At 33.8% G+C, this 20,448-nt stretch overlaps 1 protein-coding gene across 1 annotated transcript; it reads right to left on the reverse strand.

Annotated features, from left to right (window-relative positions):
• LOC109223395 (mitochondrial succinate-fumarate transporter 1) lies at window positions 12,812–17,806 on the reverse strand. The gene is made up of 2 exons (XM_019387690.1): window positions 17,248–17,806; window positions 12,812–13,610 (listed from the first exon to the last, which is right to left on the reverse strand). Exons 1-2 carry the CDS (start codon window positions 17,638–17,640, stop codon window positions 13,074–13,076), a joined length of 930 nt encoding a protein of 309 aa, XP_019243235.1. The 5' UTR covers window positions 17,641–17,806; the 3' UTR covers window positions 12,812–13,073.

The following is a 20,448-nucleotide window of genomic DNA, read 5'->3' on the forward strand; positions in this document are numbered from 1 at the left end:
CTCTTGTGTTACAAAAGTGTTAACGGCTTACATTTATATTATTTAGATAGTAAATACAAAAGTAATTTTTAATTTTGACCATTGTTGACCTGAAAAGAGACCAACTTTGGTCGCTAATTATACTTAAATTTAAATTAGCGACCAAAGCTGGTCACTAAATTTAAATCAGATTTATTTGTATTTTATATAATATTTAAAATAATAATATAATTGTTAAACGGGTCCCATATTAGTGACCAAAGCTGGTCTCTATTTTATAAGCGACCAACTTTGGTCGCTAACTTTGAATTATATTTATTTATATTTTATAATTTTTTTAAATAATAATATAATTATTAAAATTTAAAAAGTGGGTCCCACTATAGCGACCAACGCTGGTCGCTAATCTCAGTATTTCTTTGACCAAGCAAGTCTGACCAGTCCGGTCAACATTTTGACGAAATTATTAACCAAATAGCGACCAACTTTGGTCGCTAATGTATTTAAAATAATTATTTTATTATTTTCTCCAATTTAGAGACCAACGTTGGTCGCTTTTCTTGACAGACCAACTTTGCTCGCTAAAGTTTGGTCGTTTTTTTCCGGAATTCTTGTAGTGATATATCATTCTTAGATTTTGTTTTTATTTTCTTGATGCATCTAATGGTATTTCATGTGTAGTTTTCGTTTCATAGCTTTGGGGAATTAACTTTATGTGTTCCACTATTTTCTCAGGTTATGCAAGCCCACAGCCGGCGGTGCATCGAGATAGTAGCCATACTGTCAAACGTCAATTACGATTAGTGGCAGACGTATAGGGCCAAGGTCAGCCTTCGAAAAATTCTTATCCTACTTGTGGATAGTTTACTGTTAATCAAGAAAAATAACTTTAATTGATGTTGCTTTAATACTAAGAATATGCATCTACTTAGGTTTTGTAAATTTCTTTTTCGGTTGCTTCTACAAAGATATAGTCCTCCAACAATATTATTTAGGAACACAAACTTTAATTGTTTTTTAAACCCCTGCTCAGTTGAACACCATCACATAAATTGAGACAGTGAGAGTATAACTTTGAATTATGTTAATTTATCCTTTCATGTTGTAATTTTCGGGATTTGGATGACATTAACCTTGATTAAATGGACTATGAGGTATATGGCATTCATATCTCTTTCGTTGTTGTTGATTTATTTGTGTTTATTTTTCAAGTTTCCTACTTAGCATATGATCTTCTCTTGATATTAACAGTTTATCATAGATATTACCAGTTTCTTAAGACTACATTGATTTTCATCAGCAGTACTCTCACTGAGAGGGAGAGCCACATGTTGGTTTGTTCATCCATGCAATATAGAGACAACTGGTATACATGACACATTTTTATTAATCACATTTTGGTCTCGAAAAGAATGTCAGGAAACAAAGGAGCAAACATTTATAGTAGAATTTTTTTTTTATGAACTCATTAATTCCTTACTCATCATTTGACCTTATTAATTAAAGAACTTTATTGTTTTCCTTGAATTAGATTTTAGTTAACAAAGAATTTCATTATTTTCGTGTATGACATTAGAAAGGTAGTAAATCTTTTTTTAGAGTTTTTAAGTTTTACTCTAAATTTTCATGTTCACAATAAAAACAAGAAATATTCCAAAATATACATATTCTTGCTTTTTTACACCTTAAATTTTTTTTAAATTTTTTTTATTATAAAAGTATGAAGCTCCGAAAGGAAATATTGGGGGACATTTTTAATAAACATATTACATCAAAAACTATACCGCTAATAACGGTTTGATATAATCTATCTACGGAGGCGGATCCAGGATTTAATATTTATGTGTTTCTGCAATGACTTCGAGTAAATTTTCAATAGTAATTGGGTTCACATTCAACATTTATAGATATTTAGTAAATTTTTCGAACGTATTTATACTATTTGGACAAAAACTACCGGGTTCACGTGAATCCATAGGTCGCAGGTGAATCCGCCCCTGTCTATCTATTTTTATATCTATTTATGTTATTATAAAAGCACGAATATTAAAACGCAAAATGTTAAACGACAAAAATATCCTGAAAATTTAACTGTCTTTTATGCCCTTTGAAAACTAATTAATTCGAATAATTATATGGTTTCCGATTGGATAAAATTGCAATACTTTTCTAACAGGTGTTTGAAATCAACTACAACTTGACCTATATACTTCCATGTTGGACAAAATTTGTGCTTGACCACGTCTAAGATATAGTTGAAGAATTAAGGTAACTAATCACAAATTAAATAGAATACAACTACAAATTGAAAATTCGAGTTGCGGGAGAACTGCATGAAATTTATCCTAATCGAAAATGTAATTGTGGGAGAAGTATGTTCGAGGGAGTCCCAATTAAAGGTCTGATTATAGAGATCTAGACGGACCAAAGCATCCTGAAGTCCAAAACATCCCGTAGCCTATCTGAAACTCACCCGAGCCCTTGGGGCTTCAAAACAAACATGCACACAAGTCCTAAAACATCATACAAACTTGCTCGCGCGATCAAATCGCAAAAATAATACTTAGAATTACGAATTGAACACCAAATCGAATGAAGTTTTCAAGAAAGCTTTAAAACTTCTAACTTCACAACCGAACGTAAAGCTTTCTAACTTCACAACCGGACGTCCGAATCACGTCAAACTAATTCTGTTACTCACCAAATTTCATAAATAAGTTATAAAAATTATATTGGACCTGTACCGGGCTCCGAAACCAAAATACGGACTCGATATCAACAAGGCCAAATATCAATCAATTCTTTAAAACTATTAGATTTTTAGGCTTTTAATTTTCAACAAAAATTCATAACTCAAGCTAGGGACCTCGGAATTCGATTCCAGGTATACTCCCAGGTCCCATATTTCATAACGGACCCATCGGGACCGTCAAAATACGGTCCGGGTCCGTTTACCCAAAACGTTGACCGAAGTCAACTAAAATCAACTTTTAAGGCAAAAATTCTTATTTTCAACATAAAAGCTTTTTGGAAAGACGTCCGGACTGTGCACGCAAATCAAGGAGGGTAAAAATGAGATTTTTAAGGCTTAAGATCGCATAATCGAGTTCCAAAACATAAGATGACCTTTTGGGTCATCACAAAATCAATACATATTCTAATAAATATTATCAGATATAAATTTTCTTATGACCATCATCATTAAACATCAAATTATCGAAGCATTTGTGAAAGGACATTTCACAGTTGCATGTCAAGTTCAATATATAATTTTAGAGAATCTGAATAGGTTGTATTATAATATTATCATGAATTTCCTTATGTCAAGTATATCTTACTAATTAATCTCTCAATAATGAAGACAAACAATTAACTTCAGTAATTGGAAGCAAAGCCTGAAATCCCAATAAGGCATTTGAAAAAAGTTATTTTTTATATTTATTAAATAACTCTAATATATTCTTTAATGGAGTAATATTTATGTAATTTTATAGTTGTGTATTCAATCTATAAGATACAACCAACAACTTTTTTTTATATATATATTTTTTGTTGATTGACGCGTTACACATGTGCAACGCACTACACTAAAGCTAGTATCTATCTATACTATATTAAAAGCACGAAGGCCCTTAGCGAAATGTCGTTCGCCTTTTTTACCGTTTAAAAATAGATTTTATATTGGATAAAATTGTAATTTGATTATTTTTCTAATATTTAGGATTTGAAGTCAAGTTAATTTAGGTTATTGAATATTTCCTTATTAAAACTACCATGTAGGAAGTTGAAATCAAGTAAGATTTTATAAACTTATATAAATCTTTTACTTATTTCAATGTTATACAATGCAACATAATTTTGACAAAACGTATTCTATACCATGTGAGTCTGACTGTGCAAAGCGTGAGTTTGATTGGGGTTCATACTCGAGAATTTGAAACCAAAAAGATTAAGGATTAGTGTAGAGCCGTCAATATCGGCTTGGCCCGTTGGGCCGGCCTAGCGCAACCCGTGATTTAGCAGGGCTGGGTTAGAATTTTTGGAGTCCATTTAAAAATGAGGCTTTTAAGCCCGGCCCGAGTAAGCCCGTGGCCCGTGAGGCTTGACTGAGGTTGGGCCTAATAAAAATATGTATATAAAATAAAAATTTATATGACAAAAAATAATAAGAAGAGTATCCCAAGCTTAAAGTTTTAAGCTCATCATATTAAAAGATCAAAGTCTTGAAACGTTAATTAATTTTAAAATTTTAATTATACTTAATATTTAACTAATTAATATTGCAAAGAATTGTAAATGTAGATGAAAGTGAAGATGTTAAAACAACCTTCTAACAAGCGGATTAAAATATGTTTGATAAAGATCATGTGTTGGATATCCCATAAGCGTCATGGACGTTCTCTTGAATAGTTTGCTTTAAGTTTTGACTTTTAGTGAATGAAATGGTCTTGTCTTTTACTTTTTTAGTGTTTATTGTAATATATTGGAACAATTTAAGTAGTTATTAAGTTTTGTGAAATTTTTCCAATAATATTTTTTTATGTTTTAAATAATTATCTTTTTCTTTGTTAGAACTCAAAGAAAAAATATAAAATTATATTATAAAAAAATGACGGGCCGGCCCATGGGGGCCCGCAACCCACGTAGGGCTGGGGTGGGCTGACCATTATAAGGCCCATCAAAATAATGGGCTAGCCCAGCCCGTCAATTGCTTAAGCCCACGTGGGCTGGGCTGGGCTATCCCGGCCCCTCCCATATTGACAGCTCTACTTCTGGCCNAATAAAAGTTGTACTACTTTTCTTCGTCAATGGTAAGAATTTTTCATCTATCTTTATCTATGTCTGTTGTGTGTAAGTTGTAACTGATCATATGAAGAATACATCCGTGTATGTTCAGACCAAAAGAATTGTGCCGCTGCTTCTAATTCGATCATCTCTCCTAGGTGTGATACTGTGAGTGAGAATTGTTAAACAATTAATGCTAAGCTGTCAAATCAAATTGACTCTATATCAAATTTTTGCTGTAATATTTTTCATCGCAGAGAGTCAATTTGATTTAACAACTTTAGTACTATTAACTAGTAAACTTAGCGCGATTATAAAAACATCATTATATTAATTTTTTTTATTAGTTAATAGCTTTAAAAATTCAAAAAAAAGTTGTTAAGATCTAATTTTTAACGTTCAATTTTTTTATATCTTGTTAGACAATAGGAGTGCTTCACTGATCTGCCTGAGGATTACAACGAAACACTGGTCCGTGAGTTTATGCCTCTTATGGAGCCTCCAAGACTGCTCACCACAAGCGCAACAAAATATTTTGCGATATTGTCTTGGTTCGGGGGAAGCAGGTGTTTTGCAGCAATGACACTATCAATGAGTTCTACTTCCCAGATATCTTGTCTGGTTTCACAAAAGGAAGGAGAAATTCATTACTTTATTTCTTTTGCATGAAGTATGCGTAAATTACTTTATTAGATTGTTTGGTACAGTGCAAAGGCAATAAAAGAGACATATTTTCTCGTCTTAGTCTAATTTAGAAGTAATTTAAAAAATTAAAGTCAATATATGGAGTTCCTCTTTTGCTTTTCTCGTGTCTAGCTTCCCAAAGGAAAATGACCCTTTTTCGCCGGTTTCATCCTAATTTTTTTTCCTAAAAAAAGGGGGCCTCAATTTATTTATCTATATTAAGGTCTCTTAATTTTAAGGTCTTAGCTTTTGGGATTAGATTAATGCCTTATTAGCAGTTAGCAAATCAATTAATAGCAATCAAGGATTTGTTCGCAAAAGAATAGCTTCCGGATAAGTTTTTATTACGTTGCTTGTCCACTTAAAACAAATTATAAGTTATACAGATATGTTAACAACACCTTCGCTTGCCAAGTTTATGCCTGCTTAGTTTCTAAGAAATGGCAGAAATAACAATTCACAAAATTATTAATCTTATTCCATAAGTCATATTAACATTTGATTTATATCAATGATTCTTACTACTCCAGGCGCAAAATATGACAAATCTCACCCCAAACTCTCAAGACGTTAATAGAACAACATGAGGGAGGCCCTCCCACTATCTTCGTTCTTTCTCTTTCTTTTTTTCGTTTTTTCTTTTCACTTCTTTCTTTTCTTCCGTCCCTTTTTACTTTATTTTTTATTTTTTATTTTCCATTCTTACGTGTCAATTTTCTAATAAAATCCAGAATCACCTTGTAAATCTGCAGAATCCCTTTGCGTCCAAAAATCACTCTAATCTGCATCATCGCAGAAATTTATCCTTACAAAATACAATCTCTTTAAAATTTCATATAAAATCCCCACTGAAGAATTGAAGAAAATGAAACCAAAAACTTAAACAGATTCAAACAAAAACGTTATCAATATTTTAACTCAAATGCCAAAACCCTACAACGTATTCATTAAGTTAGAAATCGAGCACATACCGTTCCGGAATTGGAGGCGTTCCATATTGCAAAGCTATGAGGAACTCTTGTTAAAAGTTAATTCATTTGAATCATCGACATTTTTGTTCCCTTATTTTCTGCAATCTGCATAAGCTTTTTTCAAATCTGATGTTTCTTTCAGATGGATCAGGATCTCTAAAGATGTGAATAAACAAATAATATGAATTGCATATAAACAAATAATATGAAATAAACTCAAATCGACTAAATTCCTGTATTATATAAGAAAGAATAGGTACCTGCATGTGATAAATTCCAATGAGTGAATAAGCCGCTGTAGCACCATTCATGCTATAAAGAATGAGAAGTTTTACTAACGAAGAGCCAACTATTCATGTATTACTAATGAGAAACTTGATGGAGGAAAATTGACTACTCCTATATATTAACACTTAATAATAGGTCCAATCATGAATATCTGTCCGTTAGAGATGGTTTTAACGTGTATGTACGTTTTCGAACTGATGTGTCTCTATACGTTAGAAAACGTTTGGGTTCCATAAATTTTAAATTAAACAGTTGGTTTCATAGATAAAGTCTTTTAACAATAGAAGAAAGTCCAAAAAATGGAGAAAAAAGATAAATAAGATTCCAAGTCAAAGAAGCATGCCACATCACCTTGCCAAGTCCCAACTTTATATATATATATATATATATATATATATATATATATATATATATTATTTTCTGCCTTGAGTATCAATTAGATAAAAAGTACTCCCTCCGGTTCACAATAACTGTTCAATTTGCTTTTTTATTTTGGTTCAAAATAAGTGTCCAGTTATGTAATCAAGAAAGAATTCAATTTGTTTTTACAAAATAACCCCTATGTACATATCCCTAAAAAGTCTTCTTACTCCTCACATTAAATATTTAATTAGGGGTAGTTTTGTCATAGTAGGTATTTTTGTATAGAATTTAGTATTTCCTTAATGGGTGTGCTAAAAGTAAATTGGACACTTATTGTGAACCGGAGGGAGTACATGAAGATGCATGGATTGCTGCAAACATTCTATTTCAATGACTTATAGCCTGTTTGGCCAAGCATCTAAAATCAGATTATTTTGAGAAGTGCTTTTCTCAAAAGTACTTTTAAAAAAAGTGCTTTTGGTGAGAAGTAGTTTGTGTTTGGCTAATTAATCAGAAAAGCACTTTTGAGCAATAATTAGTGTTTGGCCAAGCTTTTGAAAACTGATTCTGAGTGTATTTTTCTCAAAAGTGCTTCTCAGAAAAGTGCTTTTGGAGAGAAGCTACTTTTTTCTGCTTCTCCAAAACTGCTTCTGCTTCTCTTCAAAAGCACTTTTTTTTCTTCCAAAAGCATTTTTTTTTCCTTCCAAAAGTACTTTTGGCCAAAAAGCAGGCTATTAGTGCACACTAGATGAAATTAGATGAATTTTTTATAAAGTTTTATCATTCGGTTAATAGTTAAACTGTGAGTGTTCTAACATTTATCGCATTGAGCTTTAGTTGGCATTAACTCGCCACGTTTGCTTGAACCTTGAAAACAAAAGTGGACTTACTTATTTATCTGTATTTATATCTATATTTATATTTATTATAAAAGCACGAATAATTTAGGTTAAAGATTGAACGACTAAAATATCCCCAAAGTATTGATTGACTTTTATAATCTTAAATATTTTTATAATTTAAGGATATAATTGTAAATCACCTAAGACTGGAGTTCTTTTTTAATATAAACTACACATAATACCCTAAAAATATTTAGCTTCAAACCTCACAAAGAAAGGAAACAACGGGAAATAGCGCATCTTAGGATAAAGATTTGTAGTAGGATAAGAGCTTAACTCACGCTAATAATATGCATGATATGGAAGCTGTAATTCTATTCCTTTTTGGATATACAAGATACACCTCCTATCCTTCATTCTTCAAGCAGTAGAAAATATTATATTGGGTATTAAACGTGAAAAAATTTATAATGAGAGTAGAGAAATAATTTTAAAAGGTTTACAAACCAAATTGTTGCAGCGATACATATCTTGTTCTCTAGAAGCCTTAAAAAGTTAAAACCCCACTAATGATCTTTCCTGTTCTTTCTTTCTTCTTCTATTCAGTTGAATATTTTAATGATCTTCTACAATTTCAACCCTTATTTCCTTGTTCTATCAAATAAATAAAAGGAGCTAACTAAAATTCTAAGACAAAAATTACCAAATCTTTCAGTCTTCATGATCTTGAAGCTAATCAGAAGTTATAAGCATCCTGAATTCAGCGGAAAATCTTTTTTTGTCATATTTTTGTTTGCATGTTAAATGGTACAGTTAAATTTATAACATGTTTGCAGCAGTTGTAGAACAAAAACGTCGATTACGAGAAAAGATAATTTATGAAAACTCTTTCACTTCCTCTATATATATGATTTTCTCATGAATTAAGTTTGATGTTTCTTTGTATAAAGAATTGACTTAACCCTTGCGTACCATTATTAACGTGCAACGCACGTTTATAGAAACTAGTACTATATTAAAAGCACGAAGCCCCTTAGCGAAATGTCGTTCGTCTTTTTTATCCCTTTAAAATAGAGCTCACACTAGATAAAATAGTCATTTGATTATATCTCCTAATATTTAGGAATAGTCATTTAATTATTTTCCTAATATTTAGGACTTTTCAGTCAACTAAAATTTTATTTACTAATAATTTCCTACTATTTAGGAATAGTTGTTTTCTTCTAATATTTAAAACTTTAAAATGAATTAGAACTTTTAACTTACACATAAGTATTATCTTATTTCACGAGGTAATATAGCTACCACTATAATTCTAAGTTACGTTACCTAATATTTATCACCTTGCAGTTTGAATTGCAAAAAGGAATATTTTTGTATACGGTGTTTAATAAAGGACTAAAGGCACATAAACTTCGAAGACTGCTTAACCAAAAGCTTCAAACGTGTTCAACATAAAATAGTAATAATAATCACTATATAAATTATAAAATTGATATTTAATATTTTTTATGAACTAATATATAGGATTTTTTATGTCTACTATCTATTTGTCACTTTGAGTTTCCTACAATTGTTAACCTTATACACTGAAAAAGAAAGATTCTATTTCATTCTGGAAAGAATTTTGGCGAAATATCATTCGCTTTTTTTATCCTTAAAAAAAAGAGTTCACGGTGAACACAATAGTCGTTTCATTATTTTTAAGTAATTAACTAAAATGTGAATTATTATATTTTTCCTTGTTAGAAGTATGTAACATACCGAATTTATAAATGGAAAGTAGAAACATAGAAAATCACGTTAGGAAGCTTTCGAGCACTTTGAACTTCCTTAAGGTTTAGACGTTTAGGAGTATTTTTTGTTTGTTATTAAATTTTAACCAATTAATTATTCATAAATCTTCTAGGTGTTACGGTTAGCTTTCAGTAGTAATGTTATATTGCCGTGAATAAAAAGGGTTGCGCAGGAAATAGCGATCATACTAACTGCACTACCATGAATATCCTTCGTCCCTTATCTTAACGTATAAGAATCAAATTCGACAATTGATGTAACATTATTATTGTTGGATAAAAAAGGAAAAAGTGGAATAGATTTGGGATTCAACAATTAATATAACATTTTCATTGTTGGAATATACCGAATAGGTTTACATATTTATTTTTAAATTTTTACAAATTAAAGATATGGATTTAATTTTTATTCTCTCGGAAACATGGAAACAATTTCTTCATAAATTAGAATAAAGCTGAAAGTTATCTATTAATTATATGCCATTATCTCTATACGCCTAATTTAACTAAATTCATTAGAATTTTCAAAAGATATTGAATTTAGCTACTGCATTAATATAATAATATGTATTTTCATCATTTAGTCAAATGTTCGTATTATTTTAAGGTCACGCATACTAAGGTTCTTGAACCAATTGAACCAAGTAGGGGTGTTCAGAAAAAACCCGAAAAATCGAACCAAATCGAAAACCAAACTAAACCGAGCAAAAAAACCGATACTTTTTGGTTTGGTTTGATTTTGGTTTTGAATTTTAAAAACCGACCAAATTTGGTTTGGTTTTGGTTTTAATCAGAAAAAATACCGAAAAACCCGAACCAAACCGACTATAGGAGTAGCTATTTCAAATTTATTGTTACACCTATATATATGTATATTTTTATACAAAGTTTCAAAAATTTAATGGTAAATGTTAATAGTTTGCACTTTTAGTATAGTTCTTTACCTTTACATTCTAGTTTGATTGGTAGTTTTTTTTTTTTTGTTAAGTGTAAGAATCCATTTCGTGTTAAAAATAATATATTTTTAATTGAGTCCTTAAATTATTCATCACTATTTGATTCAATTATCATCAATATATCTTGGTAAATAATAGATTTCTCAAAGGGCAACTAATTTGATAGTGTTACGTTGAAAATGTGGTCGCCGGAATATGTGTTTGGTAGTGTATGTCTTATATTTAAGAAAAAAAAACGACAAATAACCGAAAAAGCCGAAAAACCGACAAAACCCGACATAAATCGAATCGAGAAAAAACCGACTTAATTGGTTTGGTTTGGTTCAAATATTTGAAAAATCGACTTACTTGGTTTGGTTTCTTTTTAGGGAAAAACCGATTCAAGCCGAACCATGAACACCCCTAGAACTAATGTTGAATAAGATATTGGGAAATTACCAGCTATGTCCATTTATAAGTAGCTCATTATAAAAATTGGCCAATTGATAAAATATTACTAATATTAGCCAATTAGCTATTTTTAGTAAAAAAATATCAAATTTTTGCTTTGTTTTGAGTGGGTGTTATTAGAATAGATTGGGCACAACTTAAGGAGCTTGAATCTCAGTTTTGGGATGATTTGGTGAAGTGTTGAGGTGGTTTGAATTGAAAATTCGAAGTAAAAGCTGAACATGAAAAAAAATGATATGTGTATCACATATGTATCATATTTGTATCAATTGTGTATATCCATGTATACCTGTGTGTGATAAATGCGTGATACATGTGTCGCAGAAGACTTTTTTGAACACGATTTAATTACGAATTTTGATACAAACCAGTTCAAATCACCTCCAATCTTCCTCAAATTTTGTATATTGACTTATCTATATATTTTCAATGAATTCAACTATACCCATTGAAAAAGTTCCGTTTTTGTTTAGATTTTTGGAATATTGTATAGATTTTTGTATTTCATCACCTTATTTGCTACCCCGTCCATGAAATTTCCTTTCCGTCTTGTATCTAGTGTTGCTAATCATGCTTAAAAATATGGAAGGTGATTTTTGCATGTGATTCTTTGAGAGAAAGAACCCTATTATTTGATTTTTTTAATTTTTGTTGGCTAGTTTTGGTAAGTCTATGACTAATGGCTAGAGGTTGGTAAGTTGAGATTTATAACTTACCTCTAGCCATTAGTCATAGACTTACCAAAACTAGCCAACAAAAATTAAAAAAATCAAATAATAGGGTTCTTTCTCTCAAAGAATCACATGCAAAAATCACCTTCCATATTTTTTAAGCAACACTAGATACAAGACGGAAAGGAAAGTTTCATGGACGGGTAGCAAATAAGGTGATGAAATACAAAAATCTATACAATATTCCAAAAATCTAAACAAAAACGGAACTTTTTCAATGGGTATAGTTGAATTCATTGAAAATATATAGATAAGTCAATATACAAAATTTGAGGAAGATTGGAGGTGATTTGGACTGGTTTGTATCAAAATTCGTAATTAAATCGTGTTCAAAAAAGTCTTCTGCGACACATGTATCATACATGTATCACGCATGTATCTCACACATAGGTATACATGGATATACATGTGATACACAATAGATACAAATATGATACATATGTGATACACAATAGATACAAATATGATACATATGTAATACACAAATAATACGCAGTGTGATACACATCATTTTTTTTCATGTTCAGTTTTTACCGAATTTTCAATTCAAACCACCTCAAAACTTCACCAAATCATCCCAAAACTGAGATTCAAGCTCCTTAACTTGTGCCCAATCTATTCTAATAACACTCACTCAAAACAAAGCAAAAATTTGATATATTTTTGCTACAAATAGCTAATTGGCTAATTTGGCTAATATTAGTAATATTTTATCAATTGGCCAATTTTTGTAATGAGCGACCTATAAATAGACATAACTGGTTTGAAATATGAATTTTTTGTACAGCTATACTTCTTCAGCTGCTCTATTTGAAAAAGGAATGGAACTGTTACCAGTAACTTTCTCCGGTCAAAGTTGGAGAATACTAGAGCGACTATTATTTAAAAAAAGAAAGAAAAAAAAAAGAAATGTCTTTTATTTTTCCTTTTTGACAAGGATAAAAAATTAACAATGTTCTGAAGCACTTCAATCTGACCAGTTGGGATTTCATAAACTGTTAATTTCACTGCAAAACTCGTTCCCCAGCCTGTAAAGCTCGAGATAATCCAAACAAACATTGTTAAGGTTGAGGCATCTCAGTAAAATGTGGATAAGGTGTAGAACCATCATTTTTACGCGTTAAATCAATAGACAAAGGAACTATAAAGGAAAATTTGCCGAGCTTCTGCCAAAAAATGAACTAAGAACCAGAACGAAGAAAAGGCGAGGACAAAACTGCAGTATTACCTATAAAGGTGCATTTTTCAAATATGTTCTCTCGTAAAAGCCAGTTATTTGGTCAGCCACAGCCCACATAATCGCCTGACCAGGTGGGATCCTCATGAGCCGGGGAATTAACCCCTTCCACAAGGCACGTAATCCTTCTTCTGCATGTATTGTTGAGATGGCATGAAACATACCTCTGTACTTCAACTCACCCCCAGATTTACTCTGAGCCATCAGCCTTGTTTTCACAACATCAAATGGACCGGTACATATGGGACCAGCTGTACCTGCCAGAAATCCTGATATCATAGATTGCCAGGGGTGAAGAACTTTTCCGTCACCTTCATTTTTCTTCCATAACATAGTGTCGAATGCATTCTTGGCTGTAAACATGGCGGCCTGATTCGTCCCATTGCGCATAACAGTTGGGGCAGCACCTGCCCAGAGACCAAGAATGCCTTCTTCACGAACTATCATACGAGCACAGTGTATAGGTCCCTTGTATTTCAAAAGTTCAGTGCTTAATCCTCTCTGCTGCTGTAGTCTAATCTTCACCACCTGCACTTACCAAAGTTTGACAATCTTTTAGTGATTTAAGCTGACTTCCCTTTCAAAAGTCTATTTCTATGCTATTCCATTTTAGAAATGCTAGCAGTAATGCCAATATTATGCAAAGTCGCAAATGACCAGAAATTAATATCACGTAGATGCTATTCCAGACAAGTGATACAGGACAACCTTCGGTTTGGAACCACGAATACGTTATTCCACTTCAAGCCTAGCATCAGTAGAAAATGAAAGTAAAGCTCAACAAATGAGCATATACAAATGGACCAGAGTTTAATCATTTTACAGATGCTTTCATTAGCTTTTAAAGACTTCTGTCAAAAAATGTGAAACACATGTACAGTGCAGAATACAAGCAATTTGTACGTGCCCTGAAGGTTGAAGCATCACAGTTAAGCTAAAAATAAGTATTCCATCCAAATGTTTCCACATCCTTTGAGGACCCTTCCATACTCCTCAGGAATCACTAGGTATCCATCACCATCAACTCAGCTCTCTTTTCCGTTCAAAAGAGGATATCAAACTTGAAGGACAATATGAGTTGCTCTGTAACATTAATTTCTATTAAATGGATGGTTGTCAATGTAAATTGATAAAACCTATGATAAAGCTGGGTCAACTCCGATGTATCACAGTGAGGCAAATTTCTTCCTATCTGCTTTTACAAAATCTGTTTAAAGTGTTGGCTGAATATGTCACAGAACTTTTGAGTGCTTGGACTCAACTACACCAAATTCTTCTCTATTGGTAAATTTGCATACACCTCACAATTCAAAGAATGAGCCACTACGTATCTTAAAAAGAGAAGACTATTGCCTGTTGATCCAAGTTCCACTACTTTCTTTTGGAACAGGTGGCTAATATACCCTTGTACGATAAATAGCGTTAGTCCTCTCTGCTCCCTTTATTGCTCTGTCATCTTATTCTTTTTCACATTAATGAATCACCGGATGTCACAAATCCAAGCTATTTACAGGAGTCTTCGCCAACAAACAAATAAAAATCCAAAGTGAATGATATTTTCCACCACCTAAAAGGAACATTATATGGAAAAGCAACAAATTGGTCCTTTGTCCCACTCTCCCTAATTCTTCTTCATCTTAGCACCATTTTGAATCGCTCTTGACATTTTGATATTATATTTATTTTCAACTGTATTCTGTAGCACTTAAATTTCTAATGCTCTTTGCTGTGTTGTAACCATGGCATAAGCTTTCAGCTCAGCAATCTTGCTCTATTTCCTCTAATTTTTTCTAATCCAACCTGGTGTTCTTATTCCAACACCCCCACTAGAGCTGCATATCCAATTATTATTTTTTTCTTACAAGGCACTAAAGCTGCATATCCATATCTAAACTTTGATTTCTCAGTCTAGTTAATTGTGAAGCGACACTCCAGAGCTTCTTTTTCCCTAAGCCTTGTTTTCTTGATCCAATCTATCTTATCCAAGGAGAATCGTGAGTATGGTATACACCGATTCTCCCCTTAACCCCACGCTAACCGGGGAGCACTTGCACTTCCTGCACAGGGTAAGCACCCTTTATCAAACTGTGAACTCCACTTAGCTAAGGACCTCTTCTATCTTGGTGAATCGGCTTTATCTTACGTCCTTCTTGGGCACTTTATTGCCTGCCTTCAACTCATTGGGCAGTTGATCAACACTAATCACAAATAATAATAGTAGAACTACTAATACTTCTGTGCATATCTATTAATTTGAATGAACTAGAAAATTCCTAATACATATATTTTTATTACAATTGCTTTGTTCACAGTTGGGCTACAAAATTCCTATTTTGGAATAAGAATAATCAAACTAACAAATGTTACAATCATCGATCCTAATATATGTTCTTTTCACTAGCAAGGCTTTTCTCCTTCCTTAATTCTTCAAGAAATAAACCCCTTCCCTTAAACCTAACTATAAATTACCGGCCATTTATTGGCAAAATATGCTTAATCAACTGGAAAACCACATAAATCAGCTACGGTCTGCACTGAGCATATATGGTTTCCACAGAACCTCAGTTTAACCCCATCTGATCAAATACCTACCAGTCATTCTGTGATAAATTATTCATGGCTTTGTTTGAAATTTAGAAAACATGGATAATTAGAATGTTCTTCCACTATGTGGATAAACCAGCATATCATTCAATTAATTGTCCCACTCTATGTATTAATGTCAGTTGAAATTTTATGCAAACAAAAGTGGTTCCACAATTGGAGATGAAGTCAATAGATTGAAGGATTTGTAGTCTAATGTGAAATCCAACCATTCATATACTAATAAAAATGAGTAGAAAAGTATCAAATAGTGGGTGGTGTGCTGAGACAACCTAAAATAAAACTGACACTTAATTTGGGAGTTGAGAGTTGAGACATAATTTTTCTAGAGAAGTGCAGGTAATTGCAGAGAAATGACAGTAAAATCTAACCAGAAGATTGATAATTCAGTTTTTGCAACTTTTGAAACACTACTATGTATAAACTACTTCCTTCATTTGCTAGGAATTAGCATATTTACTTATCTATCACATGACTGCAGCAAATATGAGAAAAGAGAGTATAAAAATGAAAATTTAATTTCTTCCTGTACAAAAAAGAGGAAGGGTGGCCTAATTACCAGCAAAATTCTCATCCCTTATGAGTGATAATGAACGATGATCAAGAGATCATAAGTCATTCTAAGCCTAGTCTTTGGTGAGTGTACATGAGCACAGAAATGACCTCAGTTCTAGGAGAAGGCAAGGACAAAGACCCTGCTAATCCATTCTTCTAGAGAAAATGTATTTGGGATTTTAAGGGATAATTTTTGTCCTATGTTTTTGCCTTGTTCGAAGAAATAAAAACAAAAATCTGAAATGAGTCCAAACTATGGGTGCCCAAACTCTAATAGTGTAGAATATAGACACATGTTCAATTCTTTGTTTCAGGTCTACCACATTGTAACAGCTTTTATATATTTTTGTTGTTATAGCAATTTAGATGTCATATTCTAGAGGAACTTATCTCAGGAACGACAGGAACAATATAGCTACAGACTTTGAAGCAGTATTTGGTAGTGCGATCAAGTGATTGAATGAAAACTCACCTTTAAAATAAACACCCTATTAACATATTGGTGTACCAACTTGATAAGCTTCTAATTGGCATTTGCAAGTATGAAAACAATCCAAAACCAATCTAAGTTATTGATCCTCTATCCAAATCACTCTGTTTTAACAGTGCAGAATCATTTCTGCATGTAAAGTTCAATTACTTTATCTTCTACCTACACTTTTTATGGTTAGTTTTAGTTTACTTAGCTCTTTGTCTCGAACCATCTCCTTGTTATTATCAGTACTTCAAGCTGCAATATCACCAAGAGAAAAATCTAACACACTTAGGCAAAACGAGACGAAGCTTCAGGTGACTGGATAGTCTCAGCTGACGTATTCCATCCGTCCTAATTTATGTGATCGTATTTCCTTTTTAGTTTGTCCAAGAAAAATGACAACTTTCTATTTCTAGAAATAATTCAAACTTTAAACTTACCAATGGTAAGTAATCATTGGCCATACGAGCAAAACTAATAAATGAATTCAGAAGAACTAAAATCACAAGATAAATGTGGAAATTAACCAACCTCAAATGGCGTGACAATAACAAGAGCTTCAAGAACACCCGCACCGAAACCAGCCATGACCCGACCCTGTGGACTAAGCTTACCCGTTTCCGAATCCTTAAACGCTCCCTGCAAAACCGCATTGGAACCCATACGCAGCGCATATTTGAGAGTCAAATGAGTAGCAAACGGCGTCAAACCTTTCCACAGAGCCCGTACGCCTTCATTCTGAATAGTTGTCGAACCGCAATGAACAATTCCTTTATAAGAACCGGACCGGTCTAATTGAAGCCGAGTTTTGATAACGTCAATGGGCTGTAAACAACTGGCTTCCACAATCCCACCCAATGAACCGGAAAGTGCTTTCATATATGGTGGAATTGTTTTCTTATTCGTTGAATTTTGTTCAGCCATTGAAATGAACAAAGCAGGAGGAAGTGGAGAACTAAAACGGTGACGTTTTAAAGGTCTGTCTCCTTTTCCCCTGCTTTAGTGTTTCTTCTTGTTTGGAGTTTCAAAGGAGGAAAAATGGCATATTTATCAGAAGTAAGAGAAACGTGGTGAATTTTGCAGAAATTATGCTTCTTTTTGACTTTTTTTTAAAAATTAAATTCTTGATTTGAAAGAAATATCATGACGACCATTAATTTTTGTGGAACTGTACGTGCACTTCCTATACTTAATTATTTTTCTCATTCTTTTCTTGTTTTTGTTTATTGTTTTTCAATATTTTAAAGGATGTTAAGTAAAGTTGAAGATTTGGAGTTTGACTACTCAATAGATTGAGAAGTCACTAAAGAATTGAATTATTCTTTACTCCTTTAAAGAATTGAGCTATTCTTTGCTCCTTTGGGGAATACAATCTAATTATTAATAATTTCGAGATAAAACACTAAAATAATAAGGTATCATTTATAAGGGGATTAACCTTTTTAATTGAGCTGTCACGGGAATTATCAGGCCAATTGTTTGACCAACTGATATCAAAACCTTTTTGATTAAATCAATTAATGATGATGATGAGGTAAATCTTAGCCAAGCATAATAAAATCTAGATCAAGTGATGAAAGAGGTAAGCAAGATGAATGATGTTCACTAATATGTTGGAGTCAAATAAATGCTCATAAATGCGATAACTTAAATGCACAATCAATCTTAATAAATGCGATTGGCTTAGAAAAGGAATAAGAATGAGATGATTGTGGAATCTTAAGATCTTCTCGATATCGTATAATGATATAAATTTTCGGTTGTGCAATCAATGAACAAGGCTGCTTTTGTATTCCCTCTCAGATGATTCTTTAACAAAGTGTTCTTTTGTCTTTTTTGTCCCGTCCCCACATTCCTTTGCTCACTCTTCCTATTTATAAGGGACAATCCCCCCAAAAACCCTAAAAAATACAACATAGAGAATATTCGAAAAGCATATTCTTACTGTCTCCTACTAAGCTTACGCTATCGTGGACGTTGTGCATCGACTGACCGCCCTTGATCGTTGCCTTTCACCACGACGACCATCAGAAGTTGCATCACGATAACCTCGTTCCTCGTCCTACTAGGTAATGGTCGTGGTTGCTAAATTTGGACCCATACAGTTAGTCCCTCCGCTTGTTGAGGTCGCGGTCCTGTGCGTCCTTAATAAACGGACATCGCCTGTACCCGCGAAGAAATATGGCTATTGAATTATAACAGTTTGACTAATAACGAAAGAGCGGTGCGCTCCACGGTATCCTGTATGGGGTAGCTTATCGGGAAATGACGTCACTCCCACGTGCGTCATCATTACGCGTCTTTTCGAGACAGAGACTGATTGCTTGTAGCTTTGGTTTTGGTGCCATTGGCAGCCTTCCGCTTCGATTCTGGTGCCACCCAACCCTATAAATAGGTGAAGGTTGTTTTTTCAAGAACTTTTATTCATTTCCTCTCTAGTGTATGTATTATCTTCTTTGGTCATCTCTTCTTGTGTCTTCAGCTCTGTTTTCGTGATTTTTCTGCTCATTTCTTCCGTCCATCGTTCTTTGTTTTGCGTTTTATCAACATACCTTCTGCCATCGAGATGCCCAGAACACATCGGTCACACGAAGAGATTTCTGACGCCACCCTGTTATCCATGGCACCTCCTTCTGGTGGTGAGGATATGGCAGTAGAGGAAGGGTACAGCTTTCCCACCGTGGAGGAGATACTACCGAGAAACCCTAAGTCTCGGAATGATTTTCTTAAAGAACATGTCCCTTCTCCCGCTCCGGTGGTTTCTGAGACTAAGCAGGCTCATATAGATGACCTTCGATCTACGTACAACATTCCCCCCCCATGTCGAGATGATTCCGGCTGAGAGGGACCTCGTAGAGGTCAATAGACCGGGATATTGTGCTTTTTATGTATATCCTTTTGTGATCGGCCACTCCCTCCCTCTTCTTCCATTAGCAGAGGAATTCTGTCGGTTCTATGAGGTCTGCCCGGCGCAACTATCTCCGTATACGTATAAGATATTTCTAGTATTGACAAAGTATGCGGAGTTGGCGGGGTGTGAAGTTGGCCTTCATCACTTTTTACATTTGGTTTTCCCTAGTTTTCACAGGGGCACTATGATACACTTGAGGCATCGTGGGACCAACGGGCTGGTGGTCGGAACAGACGATCGGGAAAGCCGCAAATTTTGGCATAAATACTTTTTCGTTAGAACCGAGCACTTGGTGTCGGACCCCGCTGGATTCCCGTATCGGTGGAATCATAACCGTAGGTGTTGGTACTTGTTGTTTACTTTCGTTCTTTCCAACTTTGTACTTATTTGTAACTTTCCTGTGGAGCTGTGAGGCGTACACCTCGTCCCGTCGTCGGTATAAAGGACTGGGTAGCCCGTGTACTACCTTACGTGGTGGGGACTCGAGATTGGACCGCTTTAAGTGTTTTCCTCTGTTTTGACCTTTGGATGTTTGTTGTCGTTTATTGATACGACTCCTTGTGATGATAGGTCGTAGGGCTTCGAGGAAGAAGGCCCCAGTCTCTGCATTTCGCCAGGCCATCGCATCAGCAGGGATGCAATTTGCCTTGGCTAAGTCCGTCCGAGGGGGGCGTGCTCAATCCGTACAAGCTAGAGACTCTTCTCGTGACGTGATTGTACGGGATGAGATATCCTCCCGACCAGTCTATCACCTCATGGATGAGCCCTCCAATGGGGACGAATCTCCGTCGAGGAAAAGGAGGAGGGTAGAACTCAGGAAG

The sequence above is a fragment of the Nicotiana attenuata genome, chromosome 3 (assembly GCF_001879085.1).
Source record: "Nicotiana attenuata strain UT chromosome 3, NIATTr2, whole genome shotgun sequence".
NCBI lineage: Eukaryota > Viridiplantae > Streptophyta > Magnoliopsida > Solanales > Solanaceae > Nicotiana > Nicotiana attenuata.

What these genes read in the sequence shown, in the direction of transcription:
- LOC109223395 (XM_019387690.1), bottom strand. Translation starts at nt 17,640, where the DNA reads ATGGCTGAACAAAATTCAACGAATAAGAAAACAATTCCACCATATATG. An exon ending in TTATTGTCACGCCATTTGAG is followed by an intron (nt 13,611 to 17,247) that starts GTTGGTTAATTT and finishes TGGTAAGTGCAG; the next exon opens with GTGGTGAAGATTAGACTACA.